The sequence below is a fragment of the Melospiza melodia genome, chromosome 2 (assembly GCF_035770615.1).
Source record: "Melospiza melodia melodia isolate bMelMel2 chromosome 2, bMelMel2.pri, whole genome shotgun sequence".
Classification (NCBI taxonomy): Eukaryota; Metazoa; Chordata; class Aves; order Passeriformes; family Passerellidae; genus Melospiza; species Melospiza melodia.
The window spans coordinates 124,849,965-124,877,800 of record NC_086195.1 but is presented as its reverse complement, the minus strand read 5'-3'; the positions used below and the strand labels follow the sequence as shown (position 1 = coordinate 124,877,800).

Genomic DNA, 27,836 nt, shown 5'->3' with positions numbered 1-27,836 from the left:
TAGGGACATAGTTGCAATATACTTTTTCTAACAGCTAGTAAATTGTTGAAGGAAAGGGCAGAGTCATGGGAATTCATACAACCTGTCTGTGACTTCTTTTCCAGGCAGCTTTTTACCCTAATTAAGATGTTCTACTGTCATTATGAAGAATTAATTTGGCAATATGCAATAGTAACTTTGGACTTAGACATAATCATGTACTATCACTTATAGATTTTAGCCGTATTCATTGCTAACAGTGTAATCTGTTGTACTTTAATAAATGTCAAGACTTGTACCCAGAGGCACCTGACAATCTCCCCATCCCTTTGCAGGTCTGAGCCCTACAGAGCTGCCATTTGACTGCCTGGAGAAGACCAGCCGAATGCTGAGCTCCACCTACAACACGGAGAAGGCCATAGTGAAGACGTGGCGTCACCTGGCCGAGAGCTTTGGGCTGAAGCGGGACGAGATTGGCGGCATGACGGACGGCATGCAGCTCTTCGACCGCATCAGCACGGCGGGCTACAGCATCCCAGAGCTGCTCACCAAACTGGTGCAGATCGAGCGGCTGGATGCTGTGGAATCCTTGTGTGCAGACATTCTGGAGTGGGCACAAGCAATGCCGGCTCCTGAACCAGCAGGGACGTCCTGACACGCCTGCCTGGGGCCTGCACCTCCACATCAGAAGTGTGATTCCAGTAAGCACTGCATCAAAGACTTTGGACTAAAGACCATTGATGCTTTTCCTACACAATTGCTCACCATAGCCAATGGGAAGCTCTTCTCTTTGACTTCTAAAAGTGAAGTAACACATCCACCAAATCGAGGGCAGAAATTTTCCAAGAAGCTTGGCATGAAACATGTCATGAAACAAAATGATCGTGTTAAAAAGTTACTGATAATAAGCAGAGACACAAACATCCATTTTTCAGTCTGTGTGTGAGTGGGAGGGCAAATAACCCTTCAGGAAAGGCATTGAATAGTTCTCTGAAAAGAGAACTATTAGGGCTCTTAGGGCTTCGTTCAATGGTTCAATGGTTTAACAGTTACAATCAGAAGCAGTACCACACCTACAGTATCAATTAATACACATTAGGCACATACATTTCTATCTGCTCCAACCAGTTTCTTTTTCTACACTTACTATGGGTTTGTTGAATCTAGAATTATGTGCATTATGTGCATAGGTGTATATGCACAGTCCTCAGATTGACTAACTATGCTACATGGAAAAAGAGTCACCATAATTTACAGATTGAAGTGCTTCAAAACAATCTACATAATGCACATTAATGCACTCTTGGTCCATTCTGACATTTCAGAAATTATAAATTCAAGTAGCTGACTTGCTGAGGACAGGCTGGTTAGCAAGTGGGCAGTAAAAGTGGGCAGTTACTCCTTGCAAGTGGAGAGCAAAATCTTCTTTTCTTCACTGTTAAGAAAAAAGCAAAACCAAAACCAGATTGTCCACTACCATTAAGATATACTTTTCCAATGATGACATCTATATATCAAATTATATTCAAGCCAGAGGAATTCCAGACAACAGTGATGCACATGTGACACAAAGAGCAAAAAGAGTGGATTTCTTTAGAGACCCTTGAGATGCGGAGGAAAAAGTGTTTTTAATGCTATACTCTTGTAAGCCTAGACCATGAGCACAGAATCCACCAGTGACATTAAACTCATCTGGAAGGTAATGCATTACTGTGAGTTTGTGAAGTACAAAATTTGACCTAATTTGGTTTTCTTTTAACTAATGTTTGATTTTCACAATTAAAATTTATCTAAAATTCATTCAGACCACAGGTCAGTGTCTTCTACCAAACCTATTTGCCTAATTTGTAGCCAAAATAGTGATGATGGATTTCACCAAATGTAACCACTAAATTAAGAGATGTGTCAATTACAAAAGTTACTTAAATTCCAAAATGCATGACTGAACAAAATGCTATTAAAAATATTTACTATTACCCAGAATTTAACAACCAGTATTCCATCACTTAGTAACTAGATCTTATTTATGATAGTATCATAATTGTGCAAAACATTTATCATCACCCTTTAACATCTATATTTAGTATTGTTTCAGCACTTGATTTGTATATCAGGGAAGTAAATACTGCAACATAAAACCTATCCCTCTCGTTATTCTTTTTCCACCCTTTCTTTGATATCATAACACACTCTTCATTAATCTGCATATGCCAAATTTGGTAAGATTTTAACTCTTCTTTCAATGATGCAGCAAGCTGCACTTATTTGAAATTTAACTAGCTGATTGATGTTGAATTTAGGTGTAAAATTCTTGTCTTAAAATCAATGACAAATTCATACTGATTTCAACGGGCTTCAATAAGATTTCTAGATATGTTTACAATTCAGCAATCTTCAACATCATTCTCAAGACCGTGAATTTGCAGGTTTTACTATTGCTACTAGAATTAAAAAGAAACAAAAGTGAAAGAAAGGAAGGAAGGGAAATAAAAACCTAAGCATCAAAAGTCGATTTTTCTTGTGCCAGTGTGTAACTGCAGTGTTATTCAGTGGACTGCCTCCTATGTTTTACACACCATTTACAACAACACATCACATATTTGTTAAAAGGAAGACAAAGAAGATAGAGGAATCTTCTTTTTATGTTTATTGGGCCATGAAAAGTTAGGGTTTTGAAACTGATGGTGCCAATGCAAACACAGACTATTTAACATTATTTTATTTAGTACACAGTATTTTTATTGTTATACAAGAGATGTACAGGATTGAAAAAGGAATCCTGTAGGTCTTGCCAAAGCTGACTTTCTAATAACTTTGTTTAATGCTGTATATATAACTTATTATATTGTAAAATATGAACATAAAATATACTAATAAAAGAAAGAGGTCAAACACAGTTGTATTGCCATTTCTTTGATTAAATAGCACATTGCCTTATAAATCTGTAATTAAATAGGTTAGCCAAGGGCTGGCAGGCACATTCCTGTGGTATGGGAGTGTCTTGTTAACACACATGGAGCAATCTTTGCATTCCTGTAGGATACTGATTCTCTACATCACTTGGGAAGCAGAAACCATTTTGTCAAGAGAATTTGTATTCAGTATTTCACCTTGAAGGTAATGTGAAAATGCCAAGCCCCTTGCCATTCCTCAGAGAATCTGTACGTTTTTATCTGTGTACTGAGAACTCTGCAGACTCTGAGACTGGTGAGTAATGTCACAGTAACAGTACCCTCATTACCATGTCTTCATTCTGCATTTCTAAATTAGCACTACTTCACAACATTACCAGAAATCTTAACTGGATGCTTTCATTTCATGACAGGATAATTGTGTTCATGCAGTCTTAGCCTGCACAGGTGGAACCACCAGAAGAATGGCAAGCTTCTGTAAAAAAAAAAAAAAAAAACAAAAACAAAAACAGAGCCCCAAGCTGAATTTCCCCCAGACTGAACTACTTACTACCTTGTAAGACTTTCCTCACCTTATCCCAGCTTCCTAGCCTGACCAATGTTGTCCCAGTTTTTTCCTTAGAGAAACTTGCTGGGCTTTGCAGACTTTCTGATTTCAGGTTGCAATCAGGGACTGTCCTCTACACAGTGTTCAGTATCTGATGGTCCCAGACTGATGACATAAATAAAGAGACGTGAGCTGGGCAGGAAAGGGTACGTCCCAGCTTTGCAGTATAAAGAAACAACAGCTGAATGCCTTTGTATGCTATAATTTGGGATAATTAAATATTCACATTATTCATGAACAAAGAATAATATGCATAAATGCCCAGAAGTATGGGTTGGATTATAAACTGAAAAGGCATGCCAGTTCCATTTCTCCCTGTCAAACTCTAAGCTTCAGACACTTCAGCAATTCTTCTTTCCATTAGGGAAGGTGCAATTAAGAGAAAAATTCCTACTGTTGCAGGTGAAAATCATTACCCATAGGTACCTCAATGATTCCTGTATTCAGAAGTCACTCTTCTGCAAGCAAGCTCTATACTTGTCTTGATAATAAAAAAGAAAAATTGAGCCCATGCCCTCATTATATATGGGAGATTCTTCCTAGTGCACATTTCACTAAATCTATTAATATAAACAGGGCAAGAATGGACTGTTTCAGGCTATATCTAGTTCTAGATGCACAATACTGCATATATATTCTATCCCCACATCCAAATAAGTGCTTTTGATTATTTATTGTGATGCGATTTATAATGCATAGCACTGGCTACCTCAGGCATTAATTTATCACTATCAACTACTCTTCAAGGACAGAAAAATGTTGATTCCTTTTTGCCACTGTTCTGTGCATCTAGACTGTCAATACTTAGGGAAGAATGGTAAAAAACCTTTGCATGCACTGCTGCAGAAGGCATCAGTGATTAGCTCTTACACAGGGCACACACAGGCATGTCCTTTGCTCATCTGCTTTTTTTTTTTAATTTTTTTAAAAATAATTGGGGCTGCTATAATAACAAGCTTGTATAAGGATTCAAGTTAGTATAGCAAGACAATTCAGGAATTATTTTCCAACTTAATCTACCACATAGAAGTAAACAAAAAATCAGGAGGAGGTAGTGCTGAAGACTTTAGTAGAAAGACAAGTGAATCAGGAAGGAAACAGAGTTCAGCTTCTGAAATTCAGCCTTGGTGTGCAAGACTGCTGTGAAAAGAAATCCTCCTCACATTTTTTCACTTCAGCAGGGAGGAGGACAAATCAAGCAGACATCCAACTGCTACTTTGTGGCTTCAAAGGATCATAAACTGAGAAAACATGTTTAATTGCATTTCTTATATAAATAACTCTTGAATCCACACACTAGAATATTGCTTCTTCTGAAGCAAAAAACCAGTCTGGCAACATTAGTTATCTCTAACCTTCTTCAAAAGCCTGCTACTTTTCCAAAAAGCTGATGTGTGGGTGGGATATTATGCTCCTGTTTGAAACTCTACTGTATTATACTTTTTTTCTGCCTGAGGCTGGAAAGATTATTTTTACTTATTTTTTTTCTCTATAATTAAGTGTACTAAGGATGCCATTTTATGGACCTGAAGATGATCTTAAAGTAAACTTATTAGTAGGAATGGTTTTTGTGCTGACCTTTCAATTATTGTTAGGAGTATCCTGGCCACTGAATTTGCAGCCCTAGCTTGGGTACATCTATCAGAGCAATTACTTACCATTAAGCTGCAGTGATCAGAGAGACATGCTATATTCAGGGGGATATTCCTTGGGTCCAGTCTAAATATGCTTGAGTAATGGGCACAAAGAGAACTGGATTCTGGGAAAAATATATATAGCTTCTCAGATCCCTTTTCCTCAGTTAATTCTCTCAGTGTGACTTTAGAGATCAGAATATCTTGTTATGTCTTGTTACATTTCAGTTCGGGATGGTTCAAAAAAAAAGTACCTACAAGCAAGCAAACAGAACGTGATTTTGTTCAAAGCTATCTTTTCTAGTAGTAATAAGATACACTTGCTTTCAAACTTAAGTAAAAAACATAAGTCTAATAAACAAAGATATTCCTAACCATGGTCAGAAGATGGCATTCAAGGGTTTCATCAGCCCAAAGACAAGATGGATAGCGGTGGTTTTGACACAACACACTACAAGAGTCAGTGTCACACATAAAGCTGATCACTTTTGGAGACCTACACACAAGCAAGAGCCCATCTCAGTGCTCTTCAGGGATGTGTAATAGCCAGGATCTCAATGCTGCACAACACTATTACTCTTACAATAATTTCTGCGAGTTTAAAAATCATTCAGAGGAACACAAGGGGTCACTGATCTGCCATTGTAGTCCCTTTAACCATTTGGAAAGTGGAAAATTACCAAATTGTTTCACAGATCAAAATTTCCAGCTTTCTGTATTACATTTAAATACATTATCCTGCAGATAAACGCTTTTTATCAGATCATCAATCTCCAAAGCCATATAAGTTTTAGGTGAAAAATTCAGTATATAATTAAAGGATTCAGTGTAACAGCTCTGAATTATGAGCTCTACTTACAGCTCCTTTTAAATCTGGTCTGGTAAGTTAAATCATATATTTTAGATTGATGCTGACCATGAATAGAAGTCCTTCAAAATTTGTTGCCTTCGGCATACCTTCACCTTCCAGGTAAATTTATCTGCTACAAGAAACCTTTCCCTATTATATATATCAAATTCAGCTATATAACATTAGAAAGGGATGCAAGCCAGTCATGCTCAGCAGAATGGGAAAATAACTGTGAAATCCCACTTTCAGACCTTTTATCAGCTGGTGAAAGTCACAGATATGAAGAAATAGAGCACAACTGTGCAGGTTGGGTAATGTAAGCCTACTTTATTTAGCTATGCCAAGCTTTTGAAAATACAAGTGTCCTGTGCCCAGGGAACAATCTTTATCACAGATTTGCTAAATCTAGGCTCTGTAGATGAGGTCTGAAAAATTTATCAATAGGAAACCTTTTATAAACAGCAAGGGTGATTACAATTCTACAGTAGACAGGCCTGTAAGAAAAAAAAAAAAAAAAAAAGGGAAATTATTTTTCATCATATTTGATAGTCTTTTCTGGTAGGAAAACTGTCTCAACATAAAGAGATGCAATACTCTTGTTGACTTTCTCAAGTTTTTTTTTCAAAAAAAAACCAGCAAGACAAAATTGTGTGTTAATTCTTTATTTTTCCTTAAATTAGTAGGTTGTGACTACAAGAAATTTTCTTTATTTCATGCCAGTGATGGTAGCTGGACACTTTTGGAGACCTACACACAAGCAAGACAAGGCAGACTGTAGCCAGTTTGAAGCTCTGTGTTCTGACTGATCAGCTCACAGGAAGTGTGAGGGTCCCTGCCTTTCTTTTAAGGTCAAGTGGTCATCATGTCTCTTGCTTCCCCTCAAATTCTCTCCCAAAAATGGTTGAAAAATTATATTCTTTGGATGAATATTAATTTACCTCTTGACAGAGGTGTTTGGCATATCTAAAATAGCATATTCCTCTGCAGGAAACCAGAAAACTGAAATCACATGCACCATGTTTCCTTAGGGAACAGGGAGCTGCAGGAAATAGCTAGAGGTACAGTTAACTTTTTCAAACATCTCTTGTAGACAGTTTTCTGGAAGAAAGGTAAAGTAGAAGAAATTTAGATACTCATAGTATCTAAATGCCACAAAAGCAGAAAAATACCCAGGAAATTCTGGGCTCCATCTGAGTGGGAAAGACAATACAAAGAGGTGCCCAAAGTGTGGCCAACTTGACAGAAATCTATCATTTCCAAAAGCCAAAACAAGTCCACAAATGACAGCAGGGAATGCAACTGGCTTCCTCTCTTCCCCTCTCCCATAGGGACTGCCAAGGTCACTCAGGGGAATGATAACAGGATGATAACAGGATGGGGATGTTTGAGCAAGGCCATGACAAGGGCTGGTGTGAACAACTGGGGTGGGCTGGCTCAAAAGGCAAATGTTCAGGGCAGGGATGCCTCTCACCAGACCAAGGGTCTCAATGCCCCATCTAACCTGGCCTTGAAAAATCTGCATAAGATCAAAATGACAAGGCTAATGCTTACATTGTTAATATACTGCATTAATATTTAACAGATTGGAAAACCCTTTTATTTTGCATTTTAACAGAAACCTAGCATTTAGATCATAAAAACTTGAAATTAGCTGTGATTCAACTTTCTAGAGTGTAAACAATACTGTATATAAACCACAAGGGACCAATATTAAAAACTACACCATACTCAATGCGTATTTTTTAAGTGCATTACCTTTGCCATTATTAGATGACCACCTTGTGTTAAATTGGGATCCCAAGGAAGATCATAAACTACAGCAACAAAGGCTGAAAATTAAGAGCACAATCAACATTCTTGTGGAGATAAGAAAGCCAGCAACTTTCTACAGGTTTTTTTGTTATTGATTTTTGTAATACTTTTAAATGGTAGTGGATGGAGAAGCACATGAGGACTGAGAATATTCTTCCTAAATAACAGGATTTTGTCTCCAGCCAAAGGTATATGCAAGCTTTCCACTGCTGGTGAATTTGACAGAAACCCAAAACTACTGACGAAGAAATACTTATTTCAAAATGTAATTGATTGTGAGGAAATTCTTTTATCTGTGATTAGTGTTATTTAAAAATTACCTAGAGTTAGTTTCCTGCCAAAAAAATGCACAGTGCTTGCTCTCTCTTCTAGACATACTTGATGCCAAATCTGGTGTAGACTCCTTTCATAGAAAAGCTTGTTAGAAATGTTAAGTCAAATTGCTAGAAAAATATTTGCAGTTAGGATTCAATTTCAAAGACCAGTTCATAGACTTCTGGTAAAAAACAACAACAACAACAAAAACACCTACCTCGCCCCCCCCCCAAAAGACAAAACCAAACCAAACCAAATAAAAAAACCTCAGCCAACCAACCAAAATTCACCAAACCAACCAACCAAATAAGGCAAAAAATGAGAAATAAAAATTCTCTGAAGTTTTATACTGATGTCAGTGTTAGTCAAAGACTGAAATACAGCAGATCTTTAAGCTTTAACTGCATTTTCAGTTTTTTAAATAGATTTTCAGTAATTACAGTACAAATTAGCAATGGAACACTAATTTCTATTTTTAGAAGTATCCTATTTCCAATTTGTGTAAGAACTTCTAAACACTGAACTGTGGCAGACAAAAAATATATTCATACTCAAAAAAGAAATGTGGGTACTGTGAAGAATGTATTGCAAATTAAAACAAAATGCAGCAGAAGCAATAAAATATTTTATGTTACAGATTACTATTGCCAACCATTTTAAGAAATGCTTTTATTTACATTTGCAAAAATATTATCATTTAAAGTTGCACTATACAAAACAGGAAAAATACTAAATGCTACTTAAATACAAGAAAAGATCAAACAAACTCTAAGAAAATTCTGAAATCAAACCAACAAAATTCCTTATTCAATACATCTAGTTATGTTAAATAAAAATCTGGTTTTAATCACTAAAACTGCAGGTTTATCAAAAGATAATCTGCTAAGATACCTATCTGCTACTTATCAACATAAAATAAATTAAAGAATTTATAAAATTCTCTGAAGAGTCAAAAGTAAGTAAGATTCATCCCTATAAGGAAAGACTGGTATTTCTGATCTGCTTACTCTAAGGATTCAATTGCATGAGTCATTTACAACAGCAGCATTATTTCACTTTAGAAAATATTGAAGAAAGCCATCTAGCATATTTTATGAATGAGTGAAATGTGAGAATCCACATGGTAGCCAGCAAATTGCACAGTACTGAGATGCTGTTTAATGTATTTATTACAAATCAGTAAAAAAAAACCCTTCCAAATTTCAAGTAACATAGGCAGCTGGTATCAGTTATACAGAACAATAATTAGACTGAAAGCTAGTGCTAGTGACTTGTGCTTAGACTGGAGTCAAGAGAGTTACTTGTCAAGAATTCCAAATTCAGCAGAATTGAATTGAGGTTTATACAAAGGAAGGTGTGACCTGGATCTACAGTTCTGCGCAGTTCTTGGAAGATTCGATGAAGACCAAACATTTCAAACAGCTTCTTATTGCTTCTGCAAAAGATTTTGAATAAAATAATGGTCAATTTAAAATGGAGAAAGCTCAAGGAAAGGGTTTTTCACTCATGTGAAATAGGATTTCAGAGACAAATAAAAAAAATAGGATTTGTGAGTCAGTTTTACTTTGATTACTAAATGCCAGTTACAATTTTAGATTATTTTATTGGAAAATTCTTTTTCCTAGAGTTCAATTTTATTCCTTACAAGAAATGAAAACCTCAGTTTTGTCAACAGCTCTAAGTCCAATGTAAAAATTCCTCAGTTTAGATATGCCTTACAATAATGAAACACCCCACTGAGCAATGTGCCAGTGAAGCTCAGCAGCACATTACTATTGATACGATGACCTTTTTTCAATAATCCAATAATCAGCAAGCAATGGGAACACATTTTAAAAAGCTGAACATTCCCAAAAGGGCTCAATTGGCTCAAAATCTTGAATATTTTAAGGAAATGAAAACTGATGAAGCTTAAATGCAAGTCAAATATAAGAGTAAAATTTCAAAGGTGCTTACTACTAAGTAGCTGAGTAAAACTGGAAGTCTAGGATTCTCTTCTAAGAATTCTAAGCATTTTTGTCACCTGCAGATGTAAGGAATAACTCCTCTTTAAGTCTATATTGTGGGGCTTTTTTCTAGTTTGTAGTCTGCAAATTGAACTAGATTTATGCACTAATTGAGAAGCTTATCTTAAACCTCTATGGCAGGAACAGTCTAAATTTAACTGCTACAATCACAAGTCCAGCATTGTATATGGTGGAGGGAATAAACAGAAAAGAAGAGATGAGTTTTTGGAAAAAAAAAAAGGTCACCAAGTTCATTAACCTAATAACAGCTAACAGAATAATGGTAATAAAGGATTACTTTATTCTGGAGAGTTTTTGCAGTATAACACAGAGCTTTTCCAAAACTGCAATATCTAGCTTAGAACTTCGAAGCAATACAGAGCAAGTCTGGAAGAAATATTCATTGCTGCAGGCTTCCAGGAAAGGCTGTAAGGAACCTGGAAAAGAAAATTATTTTAAAACTGTATCACAGAGTTCAGTGCAGAGAAAAGTGTAACTGCTATTGATACCTTTAGAAGGCCTTAAATGCTTCTTGCTGTGCAATAATTACAACAACCAAATATTTCAGTTTCTGTTGAACATGTGATGCAAAATTCAGGTAAAACCAGAAACTGAAAAAATGCAGCTTCCTAAGAGTTCTGACACTATTGATCCTTGAACTAAAGCAGTGTCTATTCTCTTGAGAACAGAGGAAAACAGGAAACAGAATCACTTTAAACTCAAATAAAAAATCTTACATTGAAAATGTTTATGCAATGCTCATTTATCATGGTTCTTTCCTTCAGACCATGGGAGGGGAACATTAGGCTGAGCAAAATGACTCAGAAAGAAATATTTTAAAGTGCTGCAGTTCACATAGGTAGGGATAGTACATATAAGAGATTGTGTGAGACCTGATAATCTTTCATCATCAGCACATTGTCCCTGTACTCAGTTTCAAGAGAGTAAACACAGTAATTAAGAGGTAAAAGTAAGATCTGTACAACAATTAAAAACAAAAACCCCTCCCTTAAAATAGCAGATGAGTTTTTATGTCTCACTGAAAAGCATTTCCCTCTACCCTGTTTCCCAAAATCTAGTAACTTCATAATAAGGTTAAATCTGTTACCTGGTTATTTCATTCTTGGTTCTCATATTACAGATTAATTTATAGCAAAAACTTAAAGAGAAGAAGTAACAATTTGTTTTTCCTTAAAATTAACAAACTTTCATATACCATAGGGCATTTGCATTATGAGAATACACACGTGAAGAAAATATTTTAATTGCATAATGTTAAAATATTTAATGTGTTCCACTTAATAAGAAACTGCAATATGCAAATAACAGCACTAACCAACAAACAAGACATTAAGAAAAATTCATAACCTGAACACTGTAATTTATAAATAGGATCTCAAGATGTTTTTATCAGTACAAAGAGGGCTGGATGTACATTTTGGTCAAAATTTTCCCCTTCCTTGTTCAAGGACATACCATTTATTAAATGTAACAAGTAGCCTTGGAGTGAATTCAAGGTTTTAATTTATTTCAGAAGGTTTCCTGATAAAAAAATCTGAAGAAATGCTATGGAAAACTGTTTGAAATAGGGCTTTAAAAACAAATCAACTTGGCATTTAAAGTCAGCCCAAGAGCCTAGATAACTAATTTTCTGCACTGTGCATTTATGCTGAATATTCAGTAAGGACCCAGTTATTCCTATTCCAACAAATGACCAAGTGCCACCTCTGATACACAGGGAACTCTAGAGACTTGTGGGCCTTTCCTGGTTTATACCCTCAAACAAAGAGACTGAGAAGCAGCAAATGCCTCTATCACAGATCAGAGAAACTACAGCTATACATAATCTTTTCTCTCTTTTCAGCAGAGGTGATTTTGCTCCTTTGATTTAAAATACTGAATTCAACAAATGGAATCCACAACATACATAATGGAATGTGTGGATGGAAAACACACAGATGCAGGATAATAACAGAGCTTGGTAGCAAGAGGCCAACCTTGCAGCAATAAAAAGCAACAACAACTGATGTTCTGTAAAGTTTGGAAAAGGCAGGCAGATGGTTTGTGGTTTGCATAGCTGAAGTATCCTCAGTTCTTTACCCAAAGCAATGCAAAACAACAATTAGTCAAAGACTACATACATTATATATACAATATACATTATCAAGGCAATAAATCACTATAAATAAATTTGATTTTCTATTTACATCAATTTCTGTGTTTTTTGCATTCTTCCTACCATGTTCAATACACCTATGGTTTCATGCACATTGTCCTCTCTGTTTTAGTACTACTTCCAGTTACAATTCACTGTCTCTAAATTGTAACAATAATAAATATAAAACCAGAATGAAAGTAAAGTAGAAAAGAAAGCAGTAATCAGTGAAAAAAAGACAAGAAAAGATACTATTTCTCATTTTATTTTAGCTTATGGTCTTCAAGGCATACCGCTTTTAATATTTTTTTCAGTATTTCTGTACTTTCTCTGCAGAAGGTATTATTTTTCAGAAATTGTCATATAAAAAACCTCAGGGTTATCTGTCAATTACAGCAAACAGAAAATCCTTAGATGAGTTCACCACGTGTGCTACATTTAGTGATACGTGACTGACATGCACTCGGTGCTCTTCATTGAGCCACTGCTCTCTGTGGCAGAACTCTGGGGCTGTTAAGTACATACAGCAGAGCCTTAAACCTGGAAAAAAGATTAACTAAAATTTCACTTCTGATATGATGCTGTAATGCCCTAGTGAGTCTAGCTTGTTAAAATCCTTGAGAAGAGGTGACAAAACTATGAACAGAAACAGCAAATAAGCAAAGCCCAATGAACACGATCACCATCTTAAGAGTGCTTCTTGACAAAATATCACTAAAGAGTGTTTGAAGTAAAATTTCTGTACAATAGCAGGAAGAGATAACCTTCTCTAAAGCAATGAAAATCTAGGACTACAAATCATATAGTCTGTAACTTTATAGTAATTCTATGGAGCTACAAATTTATAGAGATTCTTCTAAAATTTGCAACAGTTCCTCCAAATGACTGCCTATTCCCAAGAAAGAGAAATGGTTGGTCCTATCAACCTGCACTGCACCGTTGATGAAATGTGTTTTAACAACAAAAATCTGAAACAGTATCTCTTACTTACCAAAGACGCTTTTCAAAAAGAAAAGAAAAGAACAAATACATATATTTATTCTTTTCTTTATGAGAACGTTGACATTCAAGAAACAAACTGAGAAGAAAGGTCTTTCTTCTTTCTATTGCCTATTAAGACAACAAATGGCTTTAAAAAACTCATTTAGCATGACTTCTGACTCATCTGACCTCTGATTCATGAGAGATTTGAAGGTAACAAAGACTGCTTGGATGAACAGGGCAATCCTACAATTTATTCCTAAAAATATGCTTAAATAGCCATAAAATGCTTTTAATTCCTTTTCTGCAGGGTAAACAAATACCATATTTAGCTGACCTGAATATTTCTTTGCTGCCCTGCCCTTACTGGTTCCTTAAATATATTACATTTTAAAAAACACACACACATACAAATATATGCTGTAAGAATGTTCTGACTTTGAATTTTACAAATTAACGTAAAAAGACAACATAACTTTTAAGACAGAAGATTTTTCCTATAAAACAGAAAAGCTAACATGATATTAATGTCTAAATATTTGCAAAGTTAATCACGTGAAACCCAACTGAAAAAAGTACATGTTTAAATGGACTTTCTGAACATTGTTTATATATTCAATTCAGATAAGCTTTTGAAGATTATATTCTAAGTAATCAGAATATGAACAAAATAAATATGTAATTTAAATGCATCTCTAGCTGATTAACTAAAAATAATAAGCTTCACATTTTTAAATATTTTGGTGGCTTAGATTCTGCATAGATTTTGCTTTTAACTATTTTAGAAAAATATAATTGGAATTTATCCTGACAGGACTTTGTCACAATTTAAAATAATCTGCAAAAGCCTCCAGTGGTATCCTTAAAACATTAGAGCGTGCTGTAGTTGCATTAACTTGGCCTGATTGGTAGACTGCAACGAACAATAAGCAATTTATCATTGTTGACAGGATTCATATGAAATTTACCCTCAAAGTAATCAGTCACACAGCATAAAATCTCACCAGCTATAGTTACCCAGAAAATTCTGTTTTCATACCTAAAGCTATGTCACTTCAGGAAATAAAATGACAACTCTAAGTTCATGTTTCAACAAATTACCGATGCCAGTTTTGCCTCATTTTCTAATTGCAGGAGGATCTGCTGGGAGAAAAGAGAATGCATCTTAGCAATGCAAGTGAGTGATGCAGCAGGGTCTCCCCACCAAGAGTATCACCACCCTTTACTGGAAACATAGCAAAGGATGAGGAAAAGACTACCCAATGCCTTCACTGCCTCAGTCCTTAATAACAACACCAGTTGTTTTCCTGGTATCCAGCCTCCTGAGCTGGAAGGCAGGGATAGGGAGCAGAAGGAGGCTCCCATAATCCAAGGGGAAATGGTCAGCGACCTGATGCACCACTCAGACACACAGACAAGCCTCTGGGACCAGATGGGATCCACCACAAGGTATTGAGGAAGTCAGTGGGAAATGCTCACCAAGCCACATTCCATCATTTACCAGCAGTTCTGGTTCATGGGGAAAGGCCTGGATACCTGGAGCCTGGCAACTGTGACACTCATCTACCAGAAGGGCCAGAAGGACAATTCAGAGGCCTGTCAGCCCAACCTTGGTGCCAGGGAAGGTCATGGAGCAGCTCATTCTGAGTGTCCCCACATGGCATGTGCAGGGATCAGGCCCAGCCAGCACACACATGGATTTATGAAAGGCAGGTCCTGCTTGACCAACCTTCATCTCCATCCACAGCCAAGTAACCTGCTTGGTGGATGAGGAAAAGACTGTGGATATGATTTACCTGGACTTCACTAAAACCCTGTTTCTCACAGCATTCTCCTGAAAAAACTGGCTGCTCAATGTGTGGAAGAGGGCACTGTTTGGGGGGTAAAAATACAAGTAAAAAACCCCCCAATTGGTAAAAAACAAGTCAGGAAGCAACACTTTGCAAAGAGAGAACAGTCAATGCAATGGATTTATTTAATTTGGACCAAAAAACGGAAAACTGAATATATGTGCCTTTCAGGAACTAAAGCTGAGAAATAAAAAAGAAAATAAAATGTACAATAGGTTTTTCTGTAAGTATGTGTATAGGAATTCCAGTTGTTGAGGCAGAATAGTCAGGTATTTTTGTCTGGTAAATAAATGCTTACAGCAGTTATAACTAATCTAAATGTCAATGCCATTTGAGAAAGCAACACGTGATATTCTATTGCAGAAAATGGGGGTTAGTAGAATGGCTGGCAGGTGTGCTCTGTAAGGAATTCACTAAAAATGAACTTCAGTTTTAAACACTGATTTTTTCAATTGTGCTTATCTGGTGTACTAGTTAATGACTATGGTATAAAGATAGGAATAGTCTAATAAAATTCCATGCTGGAACTGCCTACTTAGAATGCAGCAGGTATAAAATACATGGAAATCAGAATTATCTTACTTGCTAGAATAGCAGAAGCATGAAGTTGATATACTAAAAATCAACATACAATTTTCCTGGAAAATCACTGATGATCAGTGGATCAAAGGATGGATTTGATCATCAGAGGATGAAAGCTTTTGCTGTGCTGATTGAACTCAGCTTGTATTTGAGCAATCAACACGGCCTTACCATTAAAGACTGAATCTGACAAGGCCTGACAGAGAGAAAAAAACATTTTACAAATAACCTAGGTAGCATTTTAAATTGCAGTTGTACACTACTATGGGTTTCTTTGTTCAAGAAGCCAGAAAAGGCTCAATGAAATACCAGAATCACAGAAAGAATCACAACTCTCTCAGCACACACCCGAAGGAGCTTTGTTCCAAACACAAATGCTAAGAAAACCTTAGCATAAAAGCATCACCTGTAGTTCTGTAACATTAAAGTGAGAGGGTATATAAAGTCTGAACTCTGACAATGCACAGACATTACTCAAATTATACAATTTTAAATTTCCATTTCCAAGGAAAGCCTTTCATTATGGAATTATATCAATTATGACATTGTTCCAAAAAAAGCTGGCTAAAAAGTACAATAGTTCTAACAGTCAAATACAAAACAAAATATGTATAAAAATATTCTTCCTACTTAAATAATTTTATGGAAAAAGATTAAATTGTAAAGTTTTTATTAAAAATATGCAAGTTTAGTAAATAAGAGCAAACAAGATCTTACGTGAATAAACTTCAGTGTTCTAAAGATTTCATAACTTAAACTGACTGGAAAGGGGATGTGTATATCCAAATACTGATATAAACAACTCTTTTTAACATAAAATAATTTTCAAAAGTTAACATTCACATCTACCTTCAAATTGATACACTGCTTAAGAACCATGTTATTATCCAAAATGGACAGTGAACTTTTACTTCTGAAATAGCTACTTGGCTCTACATAACTTTATATTTAATGGCTCCTTCTATTTATTGTTTTGGAGTAGATGAGACAGGGGTCCAAAATTCAGAATGGCTAACTATTACATGATTTGTATTAGAAGAGGGAGAAAATAATGACACAGATGTTATTTGTTATTAGAGAGGGGTACTTCATACTAAATTAATTTCATCAAAATCAAAGTATTAAATATAAATTTTAATTGAATTAACAAAAATGTGTGCAAAATTTTGGTGTACTTGCTCGCTTTCAGCACATATAGGTGGGTCCTAGCATTATCTAGTCTGCATTTAACAGAGTTAGAGATCCTTATCTGTGGTTAAAATATTAAACTAAAACATTTATTAATCCAACACAATTATCCACTGTTTTCAGAAGAATAAATAAAAATTACAAAGGTAAGATAGGATAATAGAGGAAGGATTTCCTTTCAAATGATTTGTATTTCAGTGTTCATGCCATGTAAGCTGTAAATCATTTCTATCACTATAGCTTCAAAACACAAGTCCTCAGGACAATTTCACATCTGCTTTTCACACAGGTCAGGGGAACCCTATCTTAGTACAATATTCACCAACTTGACATTTCTATCCTTCCAGTGCTGCAGAAAAAACTCACTTGAAAAGCTGCAATCCTGCAAAGTTACCAGTAAAGATAATATGCTGGAAAATGTTGAATTTTAATCTGTTTAGGCATATGAGCATTTTTTACTCCATGCCACACTGCATGTAGTCTGTAAAGTCTCAAAATGCTAAGACTCAAAAGGAAACATAAAGGGGTAGGTTTGAGTTTTCTTGGCAAATTCTGACCATTGACATTTTAGAAATACCCACAGAACAGTGCATGTTGTAGAATTCCCAGGATCAGTTACAGAAGCATTCCAGCAAAAAGGAAAAAAGTGTCCTATAGATGGTCAATGTAAGAAGACTCCAGTTTACATTTAAATAAACACAGCTTCTTACTATGGAGAAAATCCTTCTATCTTCACTGGCTTCATTAACTTCCCTATGAGACTACATCTGGACTGAGACTACAGACTTGGTTATCCATGACCATAATATTTTCTTCCCCAAAAAAAATTAAAACTATAAGCAAGGTTCAGTGAATATGTAAATACAGCTTATTTTTGCCGTTATTAGAATTCTTCAGTTATGTCAATATGGCTAAGAAATCACACGTAAGCCCTACCAGAATGTGCCATAACTTACAGTAAACTTGAGAGCATCATTTTGAGACTTTTTTTTTTAAGGTGCTCTCATTTTGATTTGTGAATAAGTACACACATATAAAATATACTCTCTGCAAAACAGAAACAAGCCTGAAGACAAAGTACATTTAAGTTTTATTTAAAGCAAATGCCAGTGTTTTGTAATGTCCAGTCAGAAGGTAAGTTTTGATTTCATTGAATGAACCTAAAGTTGGAAAAGGGGAATGTACTAATCTACCTGATACAGTCAGATACCACTGCAGGAGGAATTTAAGACACATGATGTCTTTGTATAAAAGTGCAAAATGTGAAACCGAGGCAGGGAGCTCTCTGTCAACAGTTTCCAAATCAGGCATGAACCAGACTGCAGTTAACAATGGTATTTTTGATAGGTGAATATAAACTCACTACATCATTTGAAACCCTTTAAACTGATTTACAAGTTTAAAATAAACACAGTAAGATGTGTGAGAAGACAGGAAGAACATTATTGAACAAGATTGCATATGACAAGTATTCAGCTACAAAGTGATTTAATACCAATGATGTGATGTTCTTCAACACCCACAGAACAAATTTTCTTGATGAGGTCATGCTACTTATTACTATATTGTTTCCAGAAAATGTTTCAAGTCTGGTATCCAGGAATTCTCTTGAAAAGTGTGCTGCAAGTACTGTTCTAGAAACAAGGTCTGCTGAGGAAAGAAATTTGTATTCTTAGGGAGGGAACTTTGGGGTATAAAGATGCCCTGGAAGCCACTGTTTCATACTATAACAATCTGGATAATTAGAAGTAACAATTACTTTAATTATCAAACATTAATTTTCATAGTAATTTTAATGGGAAATGGTAAGAGCTTTGTTAAGCAATTATATGCCATTTGACTAAACTGAAACTTTGGCATGTAGAAGTTAATGTTTTGCTCTCAAAATTTCAAAGGCAGTCAGAGCACTCTGCATTTGTGGAAATCAATCACAAGCCATTCAGTATTTAACAAGATATTAAACCTACTTTCTATGACAATTCTAACAGAGAAGATTTTGGTTTTAGATCTGTCTTCACAAGGGTCATAGCTTAGAGATGGGACTAAAAACTGAACACCATGGCCTGGTAGCTTGTTTTCCTTAACTTAAGTAAGGAAACCTTCAAAAGCTGTGGTACTGAAATCTTTCTTCCTTATTAAATGAGCAGGAATAGATGTCTTATCCTTTTCCTAAAATGAAAAGCAAGGAAGATGCCTTTATAGACCACTCATTAGATTCATAGACCAAAAGAAGGATCAAGCTGAATGTTATGGCACTCATCTGAAGCCTCAGATTCAAGGAAAAGAGCACCATGACTAAAATAACACGGCAGGACTTGATCCCTTGACTCTGCTTTCATCAGTCAATCTTTGTAGCAAGGGAAAGGTTGGCATCCTACAGAAAACAAATATGGATTGAAATACTGGCAATGGGTACGGAGCACAAAAAAGAAATTGAAAAGGATGTAACTGAACTGACAGTCCTCCTGTCTGACCATGGAACAAGAAAGGAACCAATGAGATAGCTACAGTAAAAATATAGCTAAACCAATTTATACACCATTATGTACAGTTTTAAACAAAAACATTAGCAGAATATAATAAGAGGAAAGAGATAAAATATCTTTGTAGAGTTGATTTTCTACTATCACATTCAAAACAAGCTGTTCACTCCCACATTTAGAATTCAGAAGCAACCTATTACTTCCCCTAAAGGGAGCTGACTAAACTAACCAGACTGCAACTTAGGCCACTGAGTTCATCTGAAAAAAAAAAAAAAATCTCCATCATATAAACAACATGAAATATAAATTCTTTAGAATTATATTGTTTATCATAAGAATCGCCTACATTTCATTTCAGTTGCTTATTAACTTTCTAGAAAAGGTAAAAATAAGCAATTTGCTAACAAAATGCAAGTGGTTAGGTAAGGACCAGCTTACAAAACACAGCTGCAAAATTTTGTTCCTCAAATCTACAAACAGTAAAAGTAATGAACAGAATTCACAGAAGTACTGGAATATGGAAAAAACCCCGACACTATGAGAGTATAAAAGTAAACTGAAACTGAAGCTCTTTTGACACAAAGTAAACTCTCTGAATTTCTGCATAACATCTTCAGCAGCTCCTCTCACTCTTATGCCCTGAGGAATATACTAGGCTCAACTTTTTTCTCCCCTGATTTTTAAAAGTCAGCCTTTGGTCCAGCTATGAATGAGTTTGTATATGACAAAAACAATGATCAGTAGAACATTTTTCTCTTCCTTAGGCCCTAAGATTTGTGTAAAAGAGGTGAGGCAAACAAGATCAGCATATATATATATATTTATACCACACACATATATATATTCTGTATATCACTCACACTGTTACAATTCCAAATATGTTAATGATTGGGTGTACTGGTCTGGTTGAGACAAGAGCTAATTTTCTTCACAGCAGCCCTCAAAGTGCTGTGCTTTGTATGGGGAGCTAGAAAGGTGCTGGTAACACACCAGTCCTTGGCCACTGCTAAGCAGTGCCAGCACAGTGCCAACGCTGTCTCTGTAAATTCCCCCTCACCGGGAGGGGTTGGGCAAGGTCCTGGGAGGGGACACAGGCAGAGCAGCTGAGCCAGAGTGACTCCCATACCATATGGCATCAGCTCAGCAACACAAGCCAAGGGAAGAGAGGAGGAGGAAGGCATGAGAGGGGAAGGGGGCATTCCTTATTTATGACATGTCTTCTGGAGCAAACTCTATGCATGCTGAAGCCCCACTTCCCAGGAAGTGGTCAGACACTATCTACTGATGGGATCTTTTGGTTTCTTTGGTTCCATGTGTGGACTTTGCTTTTGCTTTAATAAACTGCCTTTATCTTGACCCAAAATTTATTTCTTCAATCTTATTTTCTTTTCCCTGTTTTGCTGAGGAGGGGAGTTTCAGAGTGGTTTGGTGGGCACCTGGTATTCAGCCAGGGCTATCCCACTATATTAGGGGATTAGAAAGTGGGATTAGTTTTTTAGAATTCTACAATGGCATGGAAACTCACAGATGTCAAGAAAATAAGAGTGCAGCTAAACTTGATGCAAGTTTCAAGAAGCACATAGAAATTAGCTTCCTAAGGGTACCAAAAGTCTTAAACATTTCTTCACAGAATTCCACAAGTGGCTCAGCTGGATAGGTACACTCCAGGTGTTATCTACCTCTCTGTACAGAGGAGATGTAGAAAGAGAAAAAAGTACTGAGGTATGTCACCTTTCAGTCCTCTATCGTTTCTCATTGAAATGTTGGTGTCAGGACTCTCACAGCTTGTTATGCTAAACTCCTGGAGATGGACTGTATGAAAGGCTGTCTGCCAGTAACATCCACAGCAGTGAGACTATTAATTTTAATTTGCCATTAAGGTCTTGTACAGAGAGAGAAAAAAGATGATACTAATGCCTCAGCTGTTGCATTTCACATCATATTTTCAGTAAGTGAAGCACCATCAGTGTTGTGTGAACTTGCAAGGGAAACCTGAATTTTGAACCCACTGTACCAGACATACTATGAAGCCAAATAATGATACTGATCCAAAATGTTAAGAACATGCAAAACAATCCCAAATCTGCTTAAGCAGTACTGGAGACTCTCATTCTAGCTTCCATCAAGAGAAATACCTGTCTTAGACTAGTAGGTACCTTCAGAGAGACCTCAACAAGTTAGAGAGCTGGACAATCACCAACCATATGAAGTTTAACACTGTGAAGTGTCAGATTCTGCACTTAAGAAGGGGCAACCCTGGATGTACAGACAGACAGGGGAATGAGAGGCTGGAGAGCAGCACTGAGGAAAGGGACCTGGGGGTCCTGGTTAGCAGAAAAGTGAACATGAGCCAGCAGGGCCCTGGCAGCCAGGAGGGCCAGCCCTGTCGCGGGGGCATCAGGGACAGCATGGCCAGCTGGGCAAGGGAGGGGATTGTCCTGCTCTGCTCTGAGCTGGGGAGGCCTCACCTCGAGTGCTGGGGGCAGTTTTGGGAATAAAATATACAGAAGTCATTAAAGTATGAGAGAGTGTCCAAAGCAAGGCCATGAGGATGACAAAGAGAGGAAGCTGTATGAGGAGCTGCTGAGGTCACTTGGTCTGTTCAGCCTGGGGGGGACTGAGGGGAGTCCCCCTTGCAGTCAGCAATATCCCCACAGAGGGAAGAGGAGGGGCAGACACGATCTCGTCACTCTCATGAGCAGTGTGAGAAACTGAGGACATGACATGAAGCTGAGTCAGGGGAGGCTTAGGTTGGATATCCATGGAGAGGGTGGTTGAACACTGGAAGAGGCTCCTCAGGGAAGAGATCACAGCATGAAGGCTGTCTGAATTCAAGAAGCTTTGCACAACAGTCTGGAGAACAGGGTGTGACTCTTGGGGTGTCCTGCACAACGCCAGGCTTGATGCTCCTGATGGGTCCCTTCCAGCTCAGCACATTCTATGATTCTGGGATTCCTCACATGCAGCTTAAGTAATTATCCTCAGTATATGAGGGAAACCTAGGCTTCATTTCTGGAACATGAGAAAAATAATTTCTTACAGGGGAAAGAACCTACCTGAAGACCTCAGCTAAGCTTGGACTGCACAGAAACATTAGCATTCATTGCTTATTATAAAAAAAAAGGTACATGCAGTTACAGGGAGTAGTACTGCAACACAGTAGTTATTTCATATCTGATTCACATTTTTCAGCCTGGACAACTGAGATTCGAATCTGTAAAAACATCCCATAAAAAAATAACCTTAAAAAACAAAGTTATAGAAAATCATATGCTAGAAAAATTTCCAATGGCCTGTTTTTCAATTTAATTTCCAATAGCTTAATCTCTAATGGTATTATTTTTGAGCAAGAGTATTGTAACACTCCCACAGAGCCAGAAAATTACTGCAACAAATTGAGAGAATGCCTAGGATGGTACATATTACATAAAAAAATAGAAGTCTAGACTTTGCCTCCTGTTGACTGGATGCTGTCTTTTTGGGTAATATGACTCCATATTTTAGTAAAGAGCCACTACCTAAGTCTTCATATTTAGAGCTGCACATGAATACAGCTTTAACACTGAGCATGAATTTCTGTTTTACTCTAACACAGAGAGCTCTCTTCTGAATAGTCACTGCTGCCTCCCAAAGTTTGTCTTTAATGACTTTTTAATTGGAAGCTTACAAAGGAATGAAATCCCAATTTCCCATCAGCAACACTATTTCTCATTGTTAAAAATTTCTTGCAAAACACTATGTATTGGAAAAGAGCAGACCATGCCTAATTTGTGTATTGGAAATTTATTCTACAAAAGAGGTCTACATAATATAATCTTTATATCCAGCTGCCAAGAAATAATTTTCAATCAAATGTCAATTTAATTACATAGTACTCTTCCTTCCCTGATTTTACATAAATACAACTTCTCTGAGAAGCAAGCAAGCAAAATTTGAGTCTCACAATATATCTTCATTATTCTTCAAACTGCAGGCACCTAGCGTATCAGAATGACCACTGCAAGGTAACAGAAGATGTACCGTCACAGTCATTACCCAAAGAAACACCAAACACTGTCCATCTTGCTTAGATGGTTACCTTTGTGCATTCAATTAATTCCTTCCCAATCACAGTTATGACTACTAGGAAGAATAGTGTAAAACTGCATTCATTACCTGGTCAGAAAAAGGAAGAACAGAACTCTAGTTAAATATTTTTGAACTTAGGTTGCTACAAAACTGCTTTTTACTCAACATTCCATCCCAAGTCAAACATATTTTGTATTTCACTAGTACAATGTATAATAAAAAATACTTCCAAAACAACATACAATTCTGTTCTTAAAGGCAGTGAGTGATTTTATCTTAAAAAAACCCACAAGGTTTATTCAACATGGCATTGGAATGTGTCACTACCTTCATGCTCATCCAGGTGGTTATCAATTGATCCTTACCTGTATCACCTGGAGAAATGCTGTGGCAAATAAGATTACTAATGCTTTTCTAGGGCCAAAGCACAGTAAAATTCAGCAAAACATAAACATCTCATCTAGAAATACCATTTCCAAACCCTAGAAATTGAAAAATGATTGGGGGTTAGCTGGTCATCCAAACTAGGAAGAGAATTAAAATAGAACCTATTTTTTATCTCCACCTTCTGGCAGGTTTTCATGATTTGGGTTCCCTGGCACAGCCAGACTTCAAAGAAAAATATCAGCAAGGTAATACAGTGGAATAAACTGAAACCCAACCAAAAATAGCTACAAAATTTCACAGCAAGAAATAAGAAAGTAACCAAGATGAAATACAAAACAGTGGCTGAGAGGGAGAGGAAAACACAAGATGACTCAGAAAAAGACGGACAATTCAGAAATACATTTTATGTCTTTACTGAATGTACAAAGAATTGCTAATAGTACATTAGACTATACAGCTTTTACACTGTATTTTCATATGCTTGTCCATTGTTTGTATGCTTTCCTCTCCTGTTTTCATAATGATATTTTTTTTTGTAATTACCCACATTTACCAGATTCCATGGTCATCTGAAGTAATCCATCAAGAGCCCTGGAAAGCAGACTTGTACTGGATACTTTTAGGTGACTTAATACAACAGGCACACATTGGTATTCCAAAAATAAGGCCTTCCCTTCATCTGTCTTCAAGTCTGCACGAAGGGACTCAAATGCCTGAGCCAGGTAATCCACTGAAAATACCAAATACAGGCAATAAAACTTCTATAATCCTTGTCTCATTAAGCCATGTGAACAACTATCTGACAGCTACCATGTCAGATACACATTTAAAAGTTAAACAGCTGAAAATACTAAATTTACTTTTTATTTGAAGATGCCCTCTGCCTACTTTTATTCCTTAACAATCCATTGTATGTGGAGAAAAAGATTATCTACAATTCATATATTTAAGAAAAATATACTTACAAATGTAAAGTCCTGCAAATATTTTGTTAAAGAGGAAAAAAAAAATACAAACTTGCATAGTTTGAGACAATGTTGGTTTCAACATCTGGGAAACCTCTATTAAGGGAGTCAGTGGCTGATTTGTCTGAGTGAGAGCAATTATTTTCATGAGAGCAACTACTCCCATTCCTTCTCTAAAAAGCTGTATATTTCAGTATAAACATTTTATATTCTCATCCATTTTGAGAAATTATACAAAGGATGCAGATTAAGTGAACCAATCTATTTTCTTAACTTCCTGCTGTCAAATCTTCCTCAGTATCTTGGTATTGCATTGATCATCTGGAGCACAGAAAATCAAGCAGAAGGAAACAAGTTATCCTACTGCATAAGTTTAACTACGGTGCCATCTGCTGGATACTGACATTTTGAAGGAATGAGGACATATGTTCCAACAAAATCTGCTATTTTATCACCACACCATTAGTGCCATGTGGTCAGAGTGATCAAAATTCATATAATTCATACACAGTGATATCTGACATATGTTTAACAACAGATCATATTTTCTGTGTTACAGCAGCCAGCAGTACAAAGCAACCATGAAAAGCGAAACTGATTCATTCTAATCAGGAGTGTTCATCTGCTTAGGGAAAATCAGTCTCTGCAATGACTACATTTTTATTTCAATTCTTCTTGCATTGTTTTTATCAAACATTCCTAGAATGTGAGTATCAATTTGAGACTAATTATCATGCTTCACCAAAATATGTTGACTGAAATAGTTCCCTCCAACAGCTGGAACACTGTGTTAGTTCATAAATGATGTCAGGATGGTCTTCCACAATGTTTTATTCCTGTGAGTATTAACTATAAATACTCACAATATAAATATTGCACAGGTCATTAAGCATAAAAACACACTAATCTGCTTAAACATCTAAACCAGAAGCACAACTTCTATGAATAAAAACTCTATTCATTATCTATGCATTTAAAATATGTGGCATTCCTGTTTTGTGTCAATCAGGGAACCACAGATAGTAGCAATTTTGTGACGTGGATCTCTGCTGTCTAAGAATTGCCCCAAAACCTAACATATTTCATGGAAGAGACTAAAAAACATTTGACATTTTTGCATGGTATTTCAGGAGTACCTTGAAAATTAGTATCTCTGTAACCTGTATCAATCTCTTCATGTTACTGACAAAAGAAACGTGTTACTTGTAAAGATATTTTAAAATACAAACCATTCTGAGGAAAAATGATAGCAAAAGTGGAAACAGGAATAATTCAAGTTGGCATCTAGTCCAACCTTCCTGTCAAAAGCAGAACCTTCTCTGAGGTTAGGTTAGATTGCTCAGTTGTAACTCCACTAAAAAATTACTTGCTATCAAAATGATCCATGCTTTTAGATTGTCTTTGAAAAGGGAAAATAAGTGGTTGATACCACAAAGAGTTGGAAAAGGGTGATAGAGATGTTTGTTCTTATGCTATCCTTGTAAAATTTATTCTTGCAGAAAGCCCCAGTTATGCAGACACACAGTACTGCTGAGTTGCTGCAGGTAAGCAGCAATCACATCTTACACCTGCTCTTAATGATATTTACTTTTCTGTCTGACTTCCATAAAAAAGGATCTGCAACACCTTGTTCCCTTTTTCTCCTGAAGAAAGATAAGACATTAAAACTGAAGGCAGCAGTTAAAAAATCAGCTGAGAGAAGAGTTCTTATTCTTTGAGTTGTATTTTTCACATCTTTTCTCACGCTGTTCAGACACAATCTGATTAGTGTAATCTCACAGTGTCTACTTTGAAACCTTTATCTTCTCCCCCTCTTCAGAAATGCTGACTTGTCAAGTCATCATACTGACAAAAACACAAATTCTAACATAAAATGAATAACAGCAAGATTTATACTATTATATTTTGCTTCAAAATACCCAAGTAAAATCACTTTTCACTAATAAAGCATAATAGACTCCACAGTATCATTAAAATGCTTTTAGTCCAGGCATCTGACTGAAATAGATAAATTAATGTAAAAAAAATCCTGACCTACCTTGTTTCACTGTTTTAAGCACAATCAAAGTCGACAGAAACCTCAGAGGCATACATAAACTCTTGAAGAAAGCTGCTGACTTTGATTTACTTTCTGTAGGCTGTTCAGAAGAACTCTGTGGGTTTCCCTTACTCACTATGCCTTTGAAGATATCTTCACCAAGTCTCCTCATAGTTGATCTCATTGCTGTGTGCTGCTTCAAACAGTGCATGTGGTTAGTGCAAACATTACAACTTGACATACATATGTTCTCCATGCAATTAAACACTAAACTGCAAATGCTTTGACCATGTACAGGAATATAATCAGTACAGGAGATACTGCTTTGTTTCAAAAGCTGTTGAACAATATTAACATGGTGCCTTATCAACACACACTTCAGCAAGAGACTAATTAGTGAGGGTCCTGGATACTCTGATGTTATTTAAGTTGCCTCTGGTTCCAGAAAAAGCTGTTTCAGTTAAATCAATTTTGTAAGCTTGCCTGAAGTTATATCCTTTAAAAGCATGTAAAGAATCAAGGTCTAAATATGAAGCTGGAAAACACTGTAGAGGTAACATGTACTAGATTTTCATCATAAACTCTATAGAAATATTTCCACAGAATCAAATCTCACAATATGTTTAAAATATAGTCACTTATTAGAACTACACCAAACATCTTACTACTGTATTGAATTTAAACTGAGGATATTTACAAAGTTTCTAGCATTTGAACATTGACAGCACTCTGCTGGGTCTTTACAGTACAACTGTCTTTTTCTTTATTATATTGCCAAATATTTTCTTATGGCAGTCTGGTCAAAAAGAGCAAGGAATGTCTTGTGGTTAGACACCAAGCAGAGGACAGAAAAACCAAAATTTCTTCACTGCTTTGCCACTCACTTCCATCACGTTCAACAAATCTCATTCCCATAAATGACACACTATGAAATAATTGCCTTCTCTAGTGCAAGCTTTGTTAATACATATGCAAAAATAGAACTTCAGATGTGCTTAGACATCACAAAAGAAATCACATACAT

At 36.2% G+C, this 27,836-nt stretch overlaps 2 protein-coding genes across 3 annotated transcripts in view; one reads left to right on the top strand and one right to left on the bottom strand.

Annotated features, from left to right (window-relative positions):
• EDAR (ectodysplasin A receptor) overlaps window positions 1-2,875 on the top strand; it is a 71,889-nt gene extending 69,014 nt beyond the window's left edge. For both annotated transcript variants that reach the window (XM_063150529.1, XM_063150528.1), the window contains exon 12: window positions 315-2,875. In XM_063150529.1, coding sequence (XP_063006599.1) covers window positions 315-634 — 320 coding nt within the window. In that variant the 3' untranslated portion in view covers window positions 635-2,875. The remainder of the gene's footprint in view (window positions 1-314) is intronic.
• A 6,130-nt stretch (window positions 2,876-9,005) lies between these two features.
• CCDC138 (coiled-coil domain containing 138) overlaps window positions 9,006-27,836 on the bottom strand; it is a 30,872-nt gene continuing 12,041 nt past the window's right edge. The window contains exons 12-15 of the mRNA XM_063150346.1: window positions 26,813-27,005; window positions 24,363-24,539; window positions 10,414-10,552; window positions 9,006-9,544 (exon numbers count right to left, since the gene is read on the bottom strand). Coding sequence (XP_063006416.1) covers window positions 9,373-9,544; window positions 10,414-10,552; window positions 24,363-24,539; window positions 26,813-27,005 — 681 coding nt within the window. The 3' untranslated portion in view covers window positions 9,006-9,372. The remainder of the gene's footprint in view (window positions 9,545-10,413; window positions 10,553-24,362; window positions 24,540-26,812; window positions 27,006-27,836) is intronic.